This window comes from Anolis carolinensis, unplaced genomic scaffold (genome assembly GCF_035594765.1).
Source record: "Anolis carolinensis isolate JA03-04 unplaced genomic scaffold, rAnoCar3.1.pri scaffold_8, whole genome shotgun sequence".
Taxonomy (NCBI): Eukaryota; Metazoa; Chordata; class Lepidosauria; order Squamata; family Dactyloidae; genus Anolis; species Anolis carolinensis.
The window spans coordinates 11202132-11222887 of NW_026943819.1; the positions used below are offsets into that span (position 1 = coordinate 11202132).

The following is a 20756-nucleotide window of genomic DNA, read 5'->3' on the forward strand; positions in this document are numbered from 1 at the left end:
CCGATTATTGGTTCCTCCTCTGCTTTCATGAGCATGTGGCGCCCCATGCCTCCTTGCCTTGGAAAGAGAGTGTGCATGCGTTGCAGGCTGGTTAGTAGCCAGCTGCAATAAATCGCTATGACCAAGAGGTCATGAGTTCGAGGCCAGCCCATTTAGGAGTGAGCACCTGACCATTAAAAAAATAGCCCTGCTCGGTGTTGAAACTAAGCAACCCGAAAGATAGTTGCATCTATCAAATAGGAAATTTAGGTACGACTAATGTGGGGAGGGGGCCCCTGGTGGCACAGAGTGTTAAAGCGCTGAGCTGCTGAACTTCCAGACCAAAAGGTGCCAGGTTCAAATCCCAGGAGGGGAATGAGCGCCCGCTGTTAGCCCCAGCTCCTGCCAACCTAGCAGTTCAAAAACATGCCAATGTGAGTAGATCAATAGATACCGCTCTGGCGGGAAGGTAACAACACTCCATGCAGTCATGCCGGCCACATGACCTTGGAGATGTCTATGGACAACACCGGCTCTTCGGCTTAGAAATGGAGATGAGCACCAACCCCCAGAGTCGGTCACGACTGGACTTAACGTCAGGGGAAACCTTTACTTTTACTTAATTTGGAGAAGCTAATTTAACTAATTTCGACACCATAAAAATAATCCAGCAGCGTTTGGAATGAGAAAGTATCCAAGGACTTGGAGTCACAGTGGATAATGAAGCAGCTGTTCCCCCTGTGGCCGGAATCGAGCATCCCCTCAGGAAGTTGGAGAAGGTGAAATTGTCTCTGTGTCTCTGTCTTTGTCTCTGTCTCTATGTTCATATGGCGTTGAATGTTTGCCATGTATGTGTACACTGTGATCCACCCAAAGTCCTCTTCGGGGTGAGAAGGGCGGAATATAAATACTGTAAATAAATGTGTGGCATGCAAGCACAGTGTGCATGCTTGCCTGCAGCCGAGAACCTCCTCTAGAGTAAGACAGTAAAAACTTGCCTCCTTGCCTTGAGAGAGTGCATGCGTGGTGTGCAGGCCCAGAAAACGCGCACGCCTGCCCGCAGGCGAGCACCTCCTCTAGAGTAGAAATACGTAAGAGGCGTCCTGAAAACGTGTGCCTGCCTGCAACTGAGAACCCCTCCTCTAGAGTAAAAGAACTTAAATACCTAAAATGATGGAAAGGGGAGCCTGGGAAGCCCACCACCCTATTACGGGCGAATAAAAAACAGATGGAACTTTATTATAGTTGTTATTGTTATTTTCTTTCCTACCTGCCCCTCCTCATGGCTCAAGGTGGGTCACATCACACAAATACTATAAAAATTCTACAAACACACATATTAAAATGCAGTTCCGTAAAAGATACATATCAAAGCATTTCTATAAGATACACATTAATCACACAGGACAGAGACCAAAACAACATTACTCTTAGGAAAATGCATATGTATCCCCATTCCTACTCTTTGTGTGAGCACTTTTGGAATATATTTAGTCTATTCTGTGTGGGTTTCATTTTGATTTGGGGACTGTTCATGTGTCCGTGATAATGATAGGGCATCTCATTTTTATTAGTTGGCAGTGTAGCATCCATTTGGAAATGAATAAATAAGTATGTTATCAGTACACAATGAGGCTCAAATACATGGGGGAAAAATCATATACTCTACCGTAGAGGAACCTGTATCTTCTCAAGTGGTACCAGAGGGAATATTTATACTTCATCCTCTGGTTCTGTAGCATTGTGGTGAAAAATGGCATTTTTAGTACCCTTCCACCTCTTGATTCTTAACTAATAAGCTCAAGTTTGTGATTTTAACATTCTTAAATAAAGCATTAGCTTTAAAGGAGATGTCAACAGGGTCATTATGGAGCTATGTGCCTTTGACTTTCATCCTATAATATGAATAATTTATTATTATGACAGCTTTAGCTAAAAGACCCAAGAGCATTTGTCAGCGTTTTAATATACCATTAATGCACAAGGACCTCAGAAAGCGAAAACAATATCAAATATGCGGGAAAACTTTGTTCCATAATTAACTAAAGGGAATTGAACAATAGGCTAATGATGAAATAGAGATGGAGTAAGGGCTTTCAGAGAACTTATAGCTATTTTGCACACAACCCTTTTAAATATTGTAGAGACCTACAATCTCTTCGCTCAGGGCATTTTTGCCCCGTTTTGCCTTTGTGGCAAGGACAGGGCCTGCCGTGCACCATCACATGACACATAGCAGGACCCACGCACATTCCTCCCAAAGTCGGGGAGAAGCGCTAAAAGGCTATTGGGGGGGGGGGGGTATTTTGGGTAGTTTCTATGGAGCTATCCACACTTTCCTCCCCATTTCCCCGTGTGATAGAGAAAAGGGCAGTGGGGTAACACATGCTGCTGTGCATGACTGAAAGGAATCATAACAATGTATTAAATATCATTAAATATTGTATTATACACAATAAACAAATATACATTTCAGATAAATGGTTACAAAAACCAATCAAACTGTTGCATTCACAGTATGATAATGGTAATCAACTTCCTTGGTTATTTTCTTGTTTCTTCTTCAAAGAAGGGTAGATCCCTGATCCACAACCGGTCTTCGTCTGGTGGTAGGGTCTGCAAGTATTGGGTAACATTAATACAATTGTACAAAGTGTTTTCTGGCTTAGTAAAATTAACAACTATTAATGTTCCATGTCTCAGAGGCTTGGTTTGCATTTTTTCATAGTTGCAGGAATAGCACCTCTTTGCATTTCTTCCAGGGCTGTTGCAGATTCTGCAACAACCTGATAGTTTAGCCATTAGCAGAGTTTGTAGCCTGTTTAAAAAGCTTTGCTGCTGGCAGCCTGCAAATGTATCTTTTTGTTCTGGAGACCGCCTCTTTTCCTGGGGAAAGAAGGCTCCATTTTGAGAAGCCTCTTGCCTTCTAGACAGAAAGAAAAAGAACTCAGATGTGCTTGTGTGGCCAAGCCAGGCCATCTCTGACAAAGCCATCGTAAGTACTGACCTGCCTTTAAAACCAGTGCTGAGCATAAATAGGGAAATACCTGCTCTTTCTAAAAATAGTAGCTTAGCGCTGGGGCAGAGAACATCTCCAGATTTCTTTGCCATTGGAAGAAGCCCTACCAACTTCGCCTCAAAAACTAGCTTTGAGCTTATATAGTGATAGACCTGCTCTTTTTGATAGCAGCTCAGGGCTAGGGTAAAGAGGATCTCAAGATCTCTTTGCCTTTGGTGGAAGTTAACCCAGCAACTAAAGGGGAAAAGCAAGGAACAGCTGCAAGGTTTTATAAGTTGACTGTTTATATTTGCAACCTTAACTACGTGTGCCAAGTCTGCCAAGGACTTTGTGAAAATAAAATTTTGTTTGATTGTTCAACTTGAAGTGCCTTTGGTTACTGGGATTTCCAGAGCTTCTAAGTAAGGCCCCCCACAGTTCACCTGGACAAAGGAAGAAGCACATCTTAAAGCTTTAAAAGGTGCCTGGGTGTGACGGCATAATTAATACATACTACTTACTTTTGTTACTTAATTCAAACAATTCAAGCATGTACTCAATAAACCATACAGTCTTTCATAGATGTCGTGGAACCTATTGGGAACATACAGTGGCTTACAAGTTGTTCTCTTGATACATTAAACACAGAATGGATAAAAATAAAATAATGAAAAGATATTATGTCTATATTTACAAAGCGTTCTGTTTCAAATCAAAGATACTCTGCATAAGGTTTTATTCTACTGCGAGTATGAGCCTAAATGGCTCAACCTGTTATTTAAATAGCCAAGAAACTCACACAGGTATTCTACAAAGCAGTGTGTAACATTGAACTCATGAGTCGCATTTAAAGAAATACAACAGATTTACAAAAAAAAAAAATCATAAGAGTTGGTAGCATTCAAATTTTTAGGGAATTCTTTCTGGAGAGTGAAAATCCAAAATGATTCACATTGTAATAATTTGATCTGAAAATCAATACCCTTAGAAGGAGTAACAACTTCTAGAATCAAGTCCTTGGGAACCCATTTTTTCTTATAGCTGTGCATTACTGCCCTTTCTGCTATCTGATGGGGGAGGGAAAGGGTGCCAATGCATCCTCTCTCATCCCCTCCATGCGATGAGGGGAGGACGGAGGGCACATGGGGCACCACAAGCCACCCCGAGTGCCTTCTCTTTCATCGATTGCAATGGCACGGCCTGAAAGATCTGTGTGAAGAGGTCCCTAGACCCCTTCGATATGGTATTAACTATTTCCGATACTATATATTGCATATAATGCTAATGATAAAAAGAAACAGAGAGAACATGGAAAGGAAAAGAAAAGATTTATATTCATTTATTTATTTGCTATATTTATACCCCGCCCTTCTCACCCCGAAAAGGAGTCAGAGTGGCTTACAACAAGTAGGCAACAATTCAATGTCACATAAACAGACAAATATAATAAACATATGCATTAAAACCATAAAGTTAAAATATCTAAACATTAAAACCGATTATTAAAATCACACAATCCAAAATCATAGTCCAGTAGCCATTCCAGTCCTAACTATACTTATTCCATATCACTTATTACTGTCCAAAGGCTTGGTTCCACAGCCATGTTTTTAGTTTCTTTCTAATGGTCAGGAGGAAGGGGGCTAATCTAAATTTGCTGGAGAGGGAGTTCCATAGCCATGGGGCCACCACTGAGAAGACCTTGTCTCTCATCCCTACCAATTGCGCCTGCGAAGGAGGTGGGACTAAGAGCACGGCCTCCCCAGAAGATCTTAATCTCCAAGATGATTCATAGAAGGAGATATGTTCGTACAGGTATGCTGGGCCAAAACCAAAAGATAAAAAAGAAGAAAGCAATGAATAAATTTGACTTCCATTGTTTGCAACAAGTTGTTAATTCATAAAGATGGCAAAACTGCAATGCTTCCCTAGAACATTATTTTATCACCTTCCTGTCTATGGAGTAAAATGTATGAACTCAGGATGGATATACATTGTAGAATTAATGTAGTTTGATACCACTTCCATGGCTCAAGGTTATGGAACCCCTGGAGTTGTAGTTTGATGTGGCATCAACACTCTATGGCAGAGAAGGCTGAGGACATGGCATCATAGCATTGAGTAATGACAGTTAAAGTGGCGTCCAACTGTGTTAATTGTGGGATGTAGATGCACCCCCAGAGTCCAGCTAATAACACTTTTTAAAAAATTAGATGTTATTCCCACTGAACATTTTAGGTATTGACTACTTGAATGTCTATTTGCTAGACTATTTGTTATGAATCCTTCCAAACTGTAAGACACACTACAGAAAGCTATAGCCTGTGTATCTATAAACATACCCATCTAATTCATGTCTGCAAAAACAATAGAAATAAATATTTGAACAAGATTCTAGGGATACATTAAGATTGACTTGTAGAATATACATATACTGCTGAGATCAAAGCAAAAGTTTAAAACCCACCGAGAAGCCTTTGGAAGCAAGACTGCATTACAGCCTCCTAATGTGTGCATGGTTTTTACTTCTTCATCTTTTGGTACAGAAGTAACAAGGATGGTATTGGGGAAAGAGTCAGAGAGTGAACTTTTCAGCTGTGCAGTTATCACAGAATAGTGCTATTGTTTTTATAATGATAGCCAAAGTGTGCCATTTTTGTCTGGTATTGACTGAGACAGCAGAGGGAAAGGTAAGGAATTTATTACAGGAAAGGTTGCTAGTTGAGAACTTTAGATAACAAAGCACTAAGCTTTGTCTTATTGACTCAAAAGAAAGCTCTTTTGCTCATGCTTGAAAACTAGGACACCAAAACATCACAAAAACCAAAGAGTGTCCACTTGCTGCTACTGTTATTTTCTTCTCAAGTTGTACCATCCATGTTGACCCCAACTGATCCTTCAAAAAAGTCAATTTTCTTTTCTGGGATTCTATCTAAATAGTGTCTGTGAATTATTACAACCAATGGGAGAACTGGTGGGAAATACATTGCATACTCTCATTTGGTCTCTGCCTGAAACCCTAAGTGAAGGAAAAAGTATTAACAGTGATAGTCCTTAGAAGTTGGAATGCTAAACATGAAATCCCCTTTTGTAATTTGATTTAAAATGGGTATATTTCAAAAAAAGATTTCCTGTTAAGAAAAATGCCTTTTTCAAGCATCTTCATAAATTTTTCATATGTTAGATGCTGTCTCGTTTATTTGGCATGTATTACTATGCAATTAATTCAAAAAAGTAAAAGGATAATGGGGGGAACTACTACCTAAACTAAGTCTCTTTGCATGTAGATCGAATCCCTGATTTTGTTCACACTCTCATCACCAATACCTCCAAGGTAAATCACAATAATTACATTCATTGGAACTTAGCCATAAATACCAGTGGAAAAAACTTCTCGTCCTACTCTCTTTATACTGCTGTGTCCTCTGTGTCCCCAAAGAGAGCAGATTTCCAGTTTTGTTGCAGTAAATAGAGCTCTGCAATAAATACATTGTAGTAAATAGAGATCCACAATGAATACATTACTACTACTTTGCCTATAATTTCAAACAAAGAACATACCAATAATGTCAGTGTTCTTCCAGATGGCAGCTTCCCATGAGCTCTGACCAGCATTTATGTGCTGCATCTGAATCCAGCAAAATCGGAAGTTGCTCTGGAGGTGTTACATCACAGCTCCAACTAGGAAGATTGTTTGGGGTTGTCCAGTGTTATTCCACTGTATGGCTTCAGTCCAGAAATAATAAATATGTAGGGTTTGCTATTATCTATAGTTTTAGGGATTTTGTGTGTGTGTGTGTCTTGGAGCACATTTGTTCATAGAGCTTGAGGCTGAAAAAGTGTGACTTGCCCAAGGTCACCCAATGAACAAAGGAATGGTTGCAGAGAGAACCATTCTCTCTGGGAATTTTTTTTCAATTGTGCTTCCATTTAGCCACCTGTGCATCCTTGGCTACACTGTTTACAGCCTTCATCAGCAGTTTCAGGATTTTGAAATATGCACATGCTCTGAAGCAGTCCACATCAGCATATAGGAATGAAGTCACATGTTTTTCTTGAGTGCAGAGATATATAGTGATGCGAAAATGATTTTAAGTGCATCTTTTTAACACGTGTTTTTTTGTTGTTAATGTGATCCGATGCACATTTTCGGCAAATATCATTTAGTAACCCCACCCCCTTTTATCCCAGTTTCTTCTGCATTGTAGGGCCTGTGTAGAAGGGCCTCTAAACTACTACACCACACTGGTTCTGGATAGTGTAATATACACAGTTTGAAAGGTTGAATGCCCTTTAAATGTCACACTTCTTGCTAGACTGCCACAGGTCTGTGGAACATGCCCATTAAAATAATAATTTAAAAAGCCCCTGTGTTGTACAGAGATGCTCAATACATTTAGAGAGACAAATATGTCCGATGTACAATGGGATATTCTCTCTGCAGTTCTCTTCTTCTTAGGAACAATTATAGGAAAGGTAAAGATTAAAATGTTCTTGCAATTTTCCAGGCTCTCATATTCCTCTCAGCATTTTACGCTAAAGAAAAGAAAGGCATATACTTCTGTCACCAAAATCTCATTATTCTTGTTGCCGCACCACTCCATATGCTCTCCCTGTGGAGTTATAGCTAATTGAAATGGCATTTACCACCTGTAGATGATGCTGAACAGCACCCACCTCACTCGAATGCAGGTGAGTCACACCAAGAAAAGTAATGTTCAAATATCATTTCAAATATGTGGATTTTTCCTCCTTTTTTTACATCTGTGTTTTATAGCTTTGGAGTTGCTGACATTGGCATTCAAACAATGCAGGTGCTTTAAAACTGCATATAGCAAAAGAGCCATTTCAGCATTGCTCCTCCTGGTGCTGGGAATGGTTTTATGAAAGTGAGTTTCCAAATAATACCTTTGGCAGAAATCCTCTGACTTTAGATGAAAAGGTTCTGGTTCTATGCCCCTTTCAGTCAATACGAGCCAATTTCACGCAAAGCCCTGCTGATGCAGGTTGATTTAAGAGATGATCTAGCACAGAGTTACTTCACGCTTTAGTGTCTCTCTCTTCAGACATCACCTACAAATTAGTTGGGATCCAATTGACTTGAATCAAATATCAACAATTAACATTTGGCGCAGTTGCACTGCAGTGTTTGCTGGGTTGAATACACTTTTGCCTCTTCTCACAGGAAGAGGCATGCTGGGTTGCCATATGGGATGTCGGGTTATTTATTTAAGCCCATTCTTAAATGGTATGTAGAGTGGTTCTGCTGGATCATATTGAACAAAAGTCGGCTGAACAGTTTTTGCCTGTAGTGCACTGACTTCCTTCAGGTATTGGGATGATGGTGGTGGTGATGGTTTGTATGCCACTTTTTCTCTCTCAAAAGAAAGTCAAAACAGTGAGTGTGCCAAAATAAATATATTTAGACAAGAAGTGTAGAACTGGAAGATATCAACATACTTTCCAACTATCCCAGTTTGTCAAGGACATCGGTGTCCCAATTTTTCAGTCGCTTTTCAAATATCCCATTTTCAGCCTCATATTCAATAAGCTTCCCACCAGAGTGGAAATCATGTATCAGACAGATGGCAAGCTATTTAACCTCAGCAGATGGAAAGCCAAAACCAAGGTCACCATAACATCTATTATAGAATTCCAATATGCCGATGATAACGTAGTCTGTGTGCACTCAGAAGAAGACCTACAAGCCACTCTAAACACCTTCGCAGAAGCATACGAGAAGCTCGGCCTCTCATTGAACATCGAGAAAATCAAAGTGCTCTTCCAACAGGCACAAGCTAATCCCTCTGCAATGCCAGGAATACAACTTAATGGTGTAACATTAGAAAATGTTGACCATTTCCACTACCTTGGCAGCCACCTCTCCACAAAAGTCAACATTGACACTGAAATATAACACCGCCTGAGCTCTGCGAGTGCAGCATTTTTCCGAATGAAGCAGAGAGTGTTTGATGATCGGGACATCCGTAGAGATACCAAGGTGCTTGTCCTCCCAACCCTGCTGTACGCTTGCGAAGCGTGGACGGTCTACAGACGTCACACTCAACTCCTGGAGTGTTTCCAACAGTGTTGCCTCGGAAAAATCCTGCAAATCTCTTGGGAAGAGAGACAAATGTCAGCGTGCTGGAAGAAGCAAGACCACCAGCATTGAAGCGATGCTCCTACGCCATCGACTCTGCTGGACTGGCCATGTAGTCCGAATGCCCTACCACTGTCTCAAAAAGCAGTTACTCTACTCCCAACTCAAGAACGGGAAACGTAATGTTGGTGAGCAGGAAAAGAGATTTAAAGATGGGCTTAAAGCCAACCTTTAAAACTGTGGCATAGACACTGAGAACTGGGAAGCCCTGGCCCTTGAGAGCTCTAATTGGAAGTCAGCTGTGACCAGCAGTGCTGCGGAGTTCGAAGAGGCACGAACGGAGGGCTTAAGGGAGAAACGTGCCAAGAGGAAGGAGCGTCAAGCCAACCCTGACAGGGATCGCCTTTCACCTGGAAACCGATGTCCTCACTGTGGTAGAACATGCAGATTAAGAATAGGTCTCTTCAGTCACCTAAGAACCCACCCACAGGACCCCACGTCTGGAAGACCATCATCCTCGAACTACAAGGGATCACCTAAGTAAGTAAGTCGGTGAAAATTGAGTTCAAAGTGTAATACTAGTTTGCAGAACCAAGACAAGATCATTGAGTGTCAGATGGATATTTGTTGTTCATTGTAGTCTTTGCAAGGTAAGAGATAAATATGCAACTGGGGCTTGGGCAGAAACTGAATCTGGACATTTTCCAAAATGTGGTTAAGTATTGATCTCTCCATTTAGTGACATTTCCCCATCCAAATAGTCATTTAACTCTAACCTGCGTGAAATATTTTGTTGAGGGCTACAAATGTCAGGATAAGTTCTCTTCATTTAATTCATCAGATGCTGGTAAGGTTTGACAAAGAACTAAATAGCATGACAAGATAAATTATTTTATGATTTATAGTGATTAAAATGAAATTCCATGTTGCACAAGTGAAAAAGTGGAAAGACCTGTATCTGAGTCCTTCTGTGGAGCTGAATGCCACCCTGAAGACTATAGTGTCTTTTACACAACTTAATTTTTATAGTTTGATACCACTTGTACTGCCACTTTTACTACACCATTGTGTCAGCTCACCACAGCCGCTCCTGAATGAACACACGAGACTCTTCGTGGTATCACCAGGAACTTTTACTGTAGGAAACATGAACATCAGAAAAGCCAAGAATGGGAGGCTCCGGCCAACCCTCCTTTATATACCCTCCCCCTCATTTGAACAGTCTCTTCCCGCTCAGTAAAACCCCGCGCAAATTCCCCGCCAAGTCCATCAGCCGTTTCTCCTCCGAGTCCTGGGACGCAGGTGTCTTATCAATGTCAGTGACCCTGAAACTCAGAGCCACATCCAGGCTCTAGTAGCAGGGTTCTGACATGGCGTCCTCCTCCCCTTCGTCCTGGAAGGAAAAGATTAAACACAACTATTGTTCTCCGCTGTCCAGAGTTCCTTTATACTTTTTTAACAGGCTGCAATGGAATACCGGGTGTACCTTTCCTAGGTCCTTTGGTAGCCTCAGCTCATAGGTCACTTCGTTTATTCTTTTTGCTACCCTGAATGGCCCTATATAGCGTGGAGCCAATTTCTTGGATGGGAACCCCAATTTCAGGTTTTTTGTGCTCAGCCAAACCAGGTCTCCTTCGCCCAATTTGTCCCCCTCTCGGCGCCTACGATCCGCAAAGAGCTTGTACTTCTTTTGTGTTTCCCGCAATGCCTCTACCACGGTTTGCCACCCTTGCTTGATTTTGGCCGGCCATTCCTCGTCGGTCTGGCCCTCCCCTTCCTTCCACTCGGGTAGCCTGGGGAAAGGTGCCACCTCCTGTCCGTATACTATTTCGAATGGGGCACGACCTGTGGCCGAATGTACGGCCCCGTTAAAAGCCATCTCAGCAAACGGAAGAAGGTCCGCCCAATCATCCTGTCTATAATTGGTGTACATCCTTAAGAATTGGCACAGTGTCTGTTGGGTACGTTCGACCCCCCCGTTGGTCGCGGGATGAAAGGCCGAGCTCAGGTTCCTTTCTGCTCCTAACAGCTGTAAGAATTTTCCCCAAAATTTTGCAGTAAATTGGACTCCCCGGTCACTAATTATCTTGTCGGGACACCCATGTAGGCGATATACATGCTTCACATACAAATCAGCAAGTTTTTCAGCTGAAGGGAGTTTTGGCAGAGCCACAAAGTGTGCCTGTTTTGAGAATAGGTCCAATATTGTCCAAATGTATCTGTGGCCTCTGCTGGGGGGTAGTTCGCCTACAAAATCCATGGCTACGCATTCCCATGGCCTCATGGGCTCCACCACCTTCTGCAATAGCCCCTGGGGCTTCCCCGGTGGTGTTTTTCCCTCTGCGCATAGTTCACACTGCGTGACGTACCCCCTGGCGTCTTTCCTCATTCCGGGCCACCAGCATTGTTTGGCCAACAGTTTAATAGTCCTGGTGGGGCCTAGATGACCCGCACCCTTGTTATCATGGTACTTCCTTAACATTTCTCGTCTTAAACATTCAGGAATATACAATTTCTTATTTACAAACACCAAATCCCCACACAATTCTCCCTTTTCTTTGTTTGTTTGTAACCATTTGTCCATTCCATACGCTCGCTTCAACTCTTCCTCCCATATTTCTCCTCCCCCCGTGGAAATGGCAGTACGTTTGTTTTCTTTGGCCGCTTGTGCTCGAGTTAGTACTGCCAGGCCCCATTGCTTATCAAGAAAAATACTCCCTTCAGATTCCTGAATTCCTCCCCCGTGCTGAGGCATCCGAGAGAGAGCGTCAGCGAGTATATTATGTTTCCCCTGGAAGAATCTGAGTCTGAAATCAAAACGGCTGAAATATTGGGCCCATCTAATTTGCTTCGCTGATAGTTTACGAGGGGATCTTAGATACTGTAAATTTCTATGGTCAGTCCACACCTCAAACGGTGTTCCACTTCCTTCCAGGAAGTGTCTCCAGCACTCTAGTGCTTTTAGAATCGCTAAGGCTTCTCTCTCCCAAATCGGCCAGTTTTTTTCTGTATCGCTAAACTTTTTTGACAGATAGCCACATGGCTTCAGGTTCCCCCCCTCGTCTTTCTGTAGCAGAACTGCCCCATATGCCCGGTCTGACGCATCGCAATGTAATACAAAGGCTTTAGACATATCAGGGTGCTGTAGGACAGGCTCCTCAGTAAAACGCTTTTTTAGGGCTTCGAAAGCTTCCTGGCATTCTATTGTCCAGGTCAGTTTGGCCCCTGGGGCCTTCACTTTGGCTGTTTCTCCCCTACCTTTAGTCTTTAACAAATCCGTTAATGGCAAAGTGAGGCGCGCAAAGTCCTTGATAAATGTTCTATAGAAGTTTGCGAACCCTAGGAAGGATTGCAGCTGCTTCCGTGTTTTGGGGGCTTCCCACCCCCTCACGTCTTCTACCTTCGCAGGGTCCATCGCCACTCCCTGGGAGGAAATCCTATACCCCAGAAAGTCTATCTGGTCTTTATTGAACTCGCACTTGGCAAGCTTCGCATACAGTTTTGCTTCTCTCAACTTTTGCAGGACTTCCCTGACTAGTTCTATGTGTTGCTCCTTAGTCCGAGATACTAACAATATGTCATCTAAAAAAACAAAGACTCCCTTGTACAACAATGGATGCAACACTTCGTTGATTAATTGCATGAACGCGGCGCCTCCGCCGCACAAACCGAAAGGGAGCACACGATAATTGAATAATCCGAATGCACAGGAGAAGGCCGTCTTCCACCTGTCCTCTGGTTTAATCTGCAGTTTATGGTACGCTTCAATTAAGTCCAATTTAGTGAATATCTGTCCCTCCGATAACTGGGCGATCAAGTCCTTCACTAAAGGTAGGGGGTATTTATTTCCAGAACTGATTGCATTCAGGCCCCTGTAGTCAATGCAGAGCCTCAGCGTTTGGTCCTTTTTGCGCCTGAACAACACAGGCGCCCCTAGAGGGGAATTTGAAGGCTCTATGAAACCCCTCGCTAGGTTTTTATCAATGTATTTTCTCAGTTCCTCCTTTTCCCTAGCCGACATTGGGTATATTTTTGCCTTGGGAAGCTCTGCTCCTGGGACTAGCTCTATCTTCACTTCAACTCTCCGCTTCGGTGGGAAACTGTCTGCTTCCTTCTCATCAAATACGTCCACAAAATCCCGATACTCTGGGGGTAATTTATCTGCCAGTTCTGCTATCCTGATAGAGTCTTCCTCCCCCCTTTTCCCCGGCTCTCTCTCCACTTCCTGGCTCCCTTCTTCCAACTTCATCCTGAAGATCATGCTCTTATCCTCCCAGTTGATTTGCGGGTTGGCCTGCCCCAGCCATGGCATGCCTAGTATAACATTATAGCTGGCTATTTGTGATATCACAAATGACACCTTTCCTTCCCAACTCCCTATCTTACACTTTACATCTTCGGCACTGTACTTAGCTAATGATCCCGATGCTGTGGATCCGTCCAACTGCGAAAAAGCTATTGGGGATTCTAGGTTCGTTCTTTCGCATCCCAATCCCTCGGCTAATTCAGGGGAGATGATGTTCCTGGAACATCCACAATCCACAAATGCTTTGCAGGTTGCTTGTTTGCTGCCACTTTCCAGCTGAATGGGGACCACTATCATGGCTTTGTCCTGACTTACCAACCCCCCCGAGTGGTGCCTCATCGGTGGTTCTTCCTCGGCGCGTTTCCCTGCCACGGCTTTTGGTTTGGGCGGGCCTCCGCCTTCCCCTTTTCTCTGCCAGCACTCGGCAGCCCTGTGGCCCAAACGGCCGCACACGAAGCAGCCCCTCCTGCTGGTGCTCACGTTCCCTGTCGGCTCCGTTCTCCTCCCGGCTGGGGTTGATCCCTCCTTCCGGCTCCCCTCTTTCATCTGCGGCCGCTGCTGTAGCCCTCCTCGGTGCCTCCTCGCCTGGGCCAGCGATGTCTCGATGCGCCCCGCCAGCTGAATCCATCCGCGCAGTGTGTCAGGCTCATCGCGATGCACCGCCCAGGAGAGGATCTCCCGCCTGAGCCCCTCTTTGAAGAGTTCTATCTTTGTCACTGCAGACCATTCCGGCACCTTTTCAGCGAGGCATTGGAACTCCTCCGCATACTCAGATACCGACCTCTGCCCCTGGGAGACGGTCTTCAACTCCTCCCTCGCCCGGATCTGCTCCAGTGGATCTCGGAAACGGGTCTCCAGGGCCCCCATAAAGCGTCGGAGTGACCCCAGACATGGGTCGCGCCGCGCGTGTAGTTGAACGTACCAGCTGGCCGCTCCCCTCTTCAACACTGCACCAATGGCCCGTACCCGGCTGGATTCCGTTCTAAAAGTGTGGGCATTGTCCTCCATATAGCCCCTCACCGTGGTCAGGAAAAAATCCAGTTCAGAGGACTCTCCCCCAAACTCGATCCTTAGTTCCTCTCGTCTCGGTAGGGGTCCCTGTGGTGGCAATCCCCAATCCTCCGCCCGTCGCAAGCCCCCTTGCGGGCCAGTGGGCCCCGCTGCTGCTTCCCTTTGTCCTGTGCCACGCCCGGCATTCGCCAGGGGCACCAGGGTCTCAGTTGGGAGCGTAGCCGGGATTCTCGGAGGCTTTTCCCCTTCGTCGTCACTCTCCTCCACCCGCGTCAGGCTCGTTTGGATCTTGGGCCGGGCACCGGGCTCCTTTCGCATTTCCCTTCCCTTCGGTGCTGGGAGGTCTGCAAAGCCCTGGCTGCTTCCCATGCTCACGTCCCACATTGAGCTAGCCCGGAGTTCCCTTCCTCGCTCCGGCTCCGCCAAAACCGCCAGGCGCTCCATCGCCCTCGACATCACTGCCAGGGTGGTCTCCATCGCCGACATCCTCTCCTCCAGAAACACCATCTTTTGCGGGCCTGGGGAAGGTGAACCTTCCTCTCCTCCGGTGCTATCTCCCCGCACCACTCCGCGCCTCTGGGTTACCCCATTTGGCTGGGCATAAGCGGTGGATGACGCCAGGGCCGCCAGCTGGTGGAACTCAGCGTCCGTCTCGGGAGTGGCCCTCTCCGACCTTCCTCCTCCGGCGCCCAAGAGCTCTTCATCCTCCACTTGCATGTTACACCTCACCGCTACAGCGGGATGGTGTCCGTATTCTTGGCTTAGTGTCAGCTCACCACAGCCGCTCCTGAATGAACACACGAGACTCTTCGTGGTATCACCAGGAACTTTTACTGTAGGAAACATGAACATCAGAAAAGCCAAGAATGGGAGGCTCCGGCCAACCCTCCTTTATATACCCTCCCCCTCATTTGAACAGTCTCTTCCCGCTCAGTAAAACCCCGCGCAAATTCCCCGCCAAGTCCATCAGCCGTTTCTCCTCCGAGTCCTGGGACGCAGGTGTCTTATCAATGTCAGTGACCCTGAAACTCAGAGCCACATCCAGGCTCTAGTAGCAGGGTTCTGACACCATTGTACTGCATAATGGGATTTAGACATTGATAGCATTTAGTATCTCCATGGGTTTCTGGAATCTGGGATCGCTGTCCTTTGCTGCTGTGTTGTAAAACAAAAACTGTACCAATATAAAGTTATCCTTCTGAATTAAGAGATTCAACCATATACAATTTCAAAATATTCCAAAAAATAATATTCCAAAAAACAAACTGCTGCCTTTTAATATAAGGAACAATTTTTTGCTAGGCTACCGCATATAATGTAAATTGAGCATCCACTAATTTTAGTATCTACTGAGGTTCCTGCCACCAAAACGCAGAGGATGCCTTTTAGAGTTTGGTAAAGTATCTGGCAAATTTTTGGTTAATTGTAAAGTCAGGAGTGCCTAAGAAATACGTAGGTTCTGAGTAAATCACAGAGTAATGAATGAGATCTGTAAGCAATAAAGAATAGGCTGCAGTGAGGATGATGTAATGCAGCAGGTGATTGGTTAAAGGACATATAAATTAAGTAAGTAATCACAGCATGTGGGTTTCCCAATGACAGAGATTCTGGAGGAGTTTTTGGGGCTTCCCTGTAGAAGAGATTTTGGTGTGAATCCATGAACTTGTGAATCAAATGCTGCTTTATAACTAAAGATACAGTGCAAGAAAATACTTTAAGTAGAAGGAGGAGAACTGTGTATCTATTGTACAAACTATGTATATTTTGGATTATGGAATGTAAAGATACAAAGCCTTCCTGGTTGGAATAATAACAATAATAAACTTTATTTATATCCCTCCCCCTCTCTGAGCAGGACTTGGGGTGGCTTACAAGAAATAAAAGTACAGTGCAAAACACATAATTACAACATAATACATAAACAATAATATCAAAAACCTAACAGAAAATAAACCACAATATAAAAACCAAAGCTAAAATAAATACATAACAACAATATCAAAAGACTCAACAGACTGACATAGCAATAACAAAATAAAATGACACATATTTAAAATTACTGCTAGATTTAAAACAAGTTCTGTTTAATTTCATAAATATCAAAACAATGGAATGGTTGCAGAGAGTTCTCATGAGAATTGCTTTCCAAGGGTGCTTTTATTTAGCCACCTGTGTCTCCCTGGCTCCATTTGTTTGCAGCCCTCGTCGACTGTTTTGGGATTTTAAAATGAGACATGCACTGGAGAAGTCCACACCAGTGTATAAGAATGAAGTCACATGTTTTCCTTGACCGTAGTGCTGCAAATATGCACATTTTTTGGCCAAAATCAGATTTTAAACACACCTTTTTTGCATGTGCTTTTTAGCTATTAATGCAATATAACACACATTTTTGGCAAACATAATCTAGCCACCACCCCTTTTATTCCGGTTTCATCTGCATTTTAGGGCCTGTGTAGAAGAACCCTCAGTGACATCAATGATACCAGGTGCTGTGGGCTATGTTTGAGAGGAAGAAGCTGGCAATACTGGAATTATTACTTGCCTAGAAAAACTCTATGGAATTCATGGAATCCTCATATGTTGACAGGTGACCTCATATGTTGACAGGTGACCTTCATCTATCTATCTATCTATCTATCTATCTATCTATCTATCTATCTATCTATCTATCATCTATCTAGTATCTATCTATATGGGGAGAAATTATATTCTTGTTTTTGGCATTATATTCTCATCTCCCCTTCTTCAGTGTTGCTAAACTAGGTTTTATTTTAGAGCTGGCATATTCACTGAACAAATACCCAGGCTTTTCTTTGATTTTACTGCCAAGCCCTAATACAATGAAAAGTTTCATGAACCTTTTATTGTTCAGTTGTACAACTATTTTAAACATTTGCCCTTCTGCAGTATCCAGTGCCATTACCTAAGCACTGGATATAAATTTTGTAACAAATGTACATGGTGAAGTAGATTACTATGTAATCTTACCGCTGAATGTCATAGAAATAAAATGTCCTTTGAAAAATGTTTCTGCAATGGGGATTTTTGGGTTTAAGATTCAAATACATGCCACATATAATCTCAGCCTTAAATCATGCAAGACCAGATATGAGTATATGTTGAGGAATAGTCTTACTCCCCACAATGGAAGTCATCAAGAAAATATGGTTACTTAACAGGAAGGTCAATGCAGTCTCAATCTAACATATTTCATCTAATTATACAATCATTGATTTCCACCACTTTCTTCTTTTCATGCCATCAAAATGTCTTGCTTAAGAAATTCAGTGTTGGGCGCAGGTATCATCCATAGAGGAAAAGCTTCTGAAATAAATATATCACTACCCCATTGGTGATCCAGCCAGTTCTACCTCCAAGCTTTTCAGTATTCACAAATGAAATATGATGTCACCAAATCAATGCAAGATTCCATCAATTATCTGCAGGATAATGTGTGATCAAAATGCAAAGAGAGAGGTTAAAGAAAAGGGTCTGATTTTTTTTTGCCACCCAGAAAATATTGATGCCAATTACATAACATTTTTTAATTCGCTTTAATCAGTGACAGTCACGTGTTGCTTGTCATTAACCTTTTCACCCATATTCCAAATGGAATAATTACCAACTGTAATTAGAAGGGGAAATTGTTCTAAATGTATGGGCTGATCTTACAGTTTGACTTTTGGTTGCTGTGTAACCATTTGCACATTAGTTGGAACTAATTTTTCAGGAGTTAGAAGCTAAGAGCCATATTAATTTATGCTACAGAATAATAAAATTGCATGAGAAAATATCAGTTGGTTCTATTTAAAGATAGGTCAAACAAGAACATCGGTGGCCATCTCTTCCTGTTGTTTGATTTATTTCTTTTCATTTTCTTAGAGACCCTGACCATCTTTGATGACATCTGGGACTTCCTTGCAGAATAAGGATTTTTTTAAAGAGGAAGAGGAGGAATATTGTAGGATTGGCACTATCCCTGTCCATCTTTCGTAAGGATCTTAAAATATGGCTATTTCGATGTGCCTTCGAATGAATAGTCCCAGTTAGATACTTAGCTTGTTACAACTATTGTACTTTATCAATGTCTCTCACCCTTGTTGATTTTAATTTCTAAATGAAACCTACCTGTCTTCCTTGATCGCCCTATATTTTATCCTTGACCCTCACATAGAGTCAGTACAGTTTTACCCCTACATATTTTGCACTATGCTCAGACTCAAACGACTTGATATGTTATGTTTTTATGATGTTTATGCTGTTATATTGTTGTTATTGTTATATTGGTTTAAATTGTGATTGTGTTTTAATGTATGCTGATGTTGGGCTTGTGCCCATGTGAGCCTCCCCGAGTCCCCTTGGGGAGATGGGAGCGGGATATAAAAATAAAGTTGTTGTTGTTGTTGTTGTTGTTGTTGTTGTATGAATCATAGAATCATAGAATAGTAGAGTTGGAAGAGACCTCATGGGCCATCCAGTCCAACCCCCTGCCAAGAAGCAGGAAATCGCATTCAAAGCACCCCCGAGAGATGGCCATCCAGCCTCTGTTTAAAAGCCTCCAAAGAAGGAGCCTCCACCACAGCCCGGGGAGAGAGTTCCACTGCCGAACAGCCCTCACAGTGAGGAAGTTCTTCCTGATGTTCAGGTGGAATCTCCTTTCCTGTAGTTTGAAGCCATTGTTCCGTCTCCTAGTCTGCAGGGCAGCAGAAAACAAGCTTGGTCCCTCCTCCCTATGACTTTTCACGTATTTGTACATGGCTATCATGTCTCCTCTCAGCCTTCTCTTCTGCAGGCTAAACATGCCCAGCTCTTTAAGCCGCTCCTTGGCATGTTTAGCCTGCAGAAACACAGCAAACAAGATAGAAATGCTGGATTTTGTTTCACAAAATCACAAGTTGAACACTTCCCAAGTGTCTAGGACTGTGTGATGTATTTTCAGATGATGCGCGCAGATCCCAGCAGGGTGGCCTTTTGCAATTGGCAGATCGTAATTTTGTCAATGTCTATTGTTTCCAAATGCCGGCTGAGATCTTTTGGGATGGCACCCAATGTACTGGTTTCTGCCAGAGTCTTTGAAGTTCAATCTTGAGTTCCTGATAGCGGCTGAGTTTTTCCTGTTGTTTTTCATCAATGTGACTGTCACCTGGGATGGCAACATCAATGATCAGAGCCAGCCCTAGGTATTTTTCAAGTGTAGGCGAACAGAATTTTGCCCCCCCCCCCCGCAAACCAATCACTGAAAAATAAAAGCGTTGGATAAGCGAAAAATGTTGGATAATAAGGAGGGATTAAGGAAAAGCCTATTAAACATCAAATTACATTAATATTTTACAAATTAAGCACCAAAACATCATGTTTTACAACAAATCAACAGAAAAAGCAGTCTCGACTGCGCCCCCGTATGTTTTGTGCCCAAGGCGACTGCTTAATTAGCCTCATTGTTGGACCGGCTCTGTCAATGATCCAAACCTTTTTCTTTTCCACAACTGTGATGTCTGGTGTGTTGTGTTCCAGAACTTTGTCAGTCTGGATTCGGAAATCCCACAGTATCTTTGCTTGCTCGTTTTCCAATACTTTTGCAGGTTTGTGATCTCACCAGTTCTTTACTGCCGGGAGGTGGTGCTTGAGGCATAAGTTCCAATGAATCATTTGTACCACATAGTTGTGCCTCTGTTTGTAATCTGTTTGTTGTTGTTGTTGTTGTTGTTATTATTATTTTATTGTATGACACAGCAAACAAGATAGATATGCTGGATTTCATATCACAAAATCAAAAGTCGAACACTTCCCAAGTGTCTAGGACTGTGTGATGTATTTTCGGATGATGCACGCAGATCCCAGCAGGGTGGCCTTTTGCAGTTGGCAGATCGTAATTTTGTCAATGTCTATTGTTTCCAAATGCCGGCTGAGATCTTTTGGCACGGCACCCAGTGTGCCGATCACCACTGGGACCACCTGCACTGGTTTCTGCCAGAGTCTTTTGAAGTTGTTATTATTATTATTATTATTATTATTATTATTATTATTATTATTATTATTATTATTATTTCTTTTCAGGTCAAATAACAAAAAGATTTAAATGTCTGGGTTGACTAAACAAGCAATGTGAAATGAGCTGTCTCCTTGAGAGATGCTTTGAGGTCATTGTCAGACAGTTGTAGGCCACCACCAATCTTGCTTGCTATCCAATCTTGCCTCAACTTCATGGAAACATCTGCTTGAGGACCGATGCTATACTGAGGCATATCCCTTCCTATGCTACATTAAGCCACATACTCTTGAAGGCATCTTTCATTACCATTCCATGCTTTGCAGCAAGAAGGCAGCATCAGAGGAGTGTCTGGCTACCTTCCTGTAGC

The 20756-nt window shown here is 43.1% G+C and overlaps 1 protein-coding gene and 1 long non-coding RNA gene across 3 annotated transcripts; one reads left to right on the forward strand and one right to left on the reverse strand.

Moving 5' to 3' along the window:
- The first annotated feature begins 2727 nt into the window (after positions 1–2727).
- Positions 2728–20362, forward strand: LOC134293522 (uncharacterized). Of its 2 annotated transcripts, none has more exons than XR_010000462.1 (4): positions 2728–2974; positions 7486–7669; positions 16843–17004; positions 18280–20362. It is a non-coding gene; the product is annotated as an uncharacterized LOC134293522 (long non-coding RNA). The 2 variants fall into 2 exon arrangements; XR_010000461.1 differs by having other exon boundaries at positions 2734–2974; positions 16843–16984.
- Positions 10196–15464, reverse strand: LOC134293489 (uncharacterized). Its single transcript, XM_062961167.1, has 2 exons — positions 13699–15464; positions 10196–10470 (listed from the first exon to the last, which is right to left on the reverse strand). The coding sequence occupies exons 1-2, from the start codon at positions 15244–15246 to the stop codon at positions 10429–10431; spliced, it is 1590 nt and encodes a 529-aa protein (XP_062817237.1). The 5' UTR covers positions 15247–15464; the 3' UTR covers positions 10196–10428.
- Positions 20363–20756: the final 394 nt, after the last annotated feature.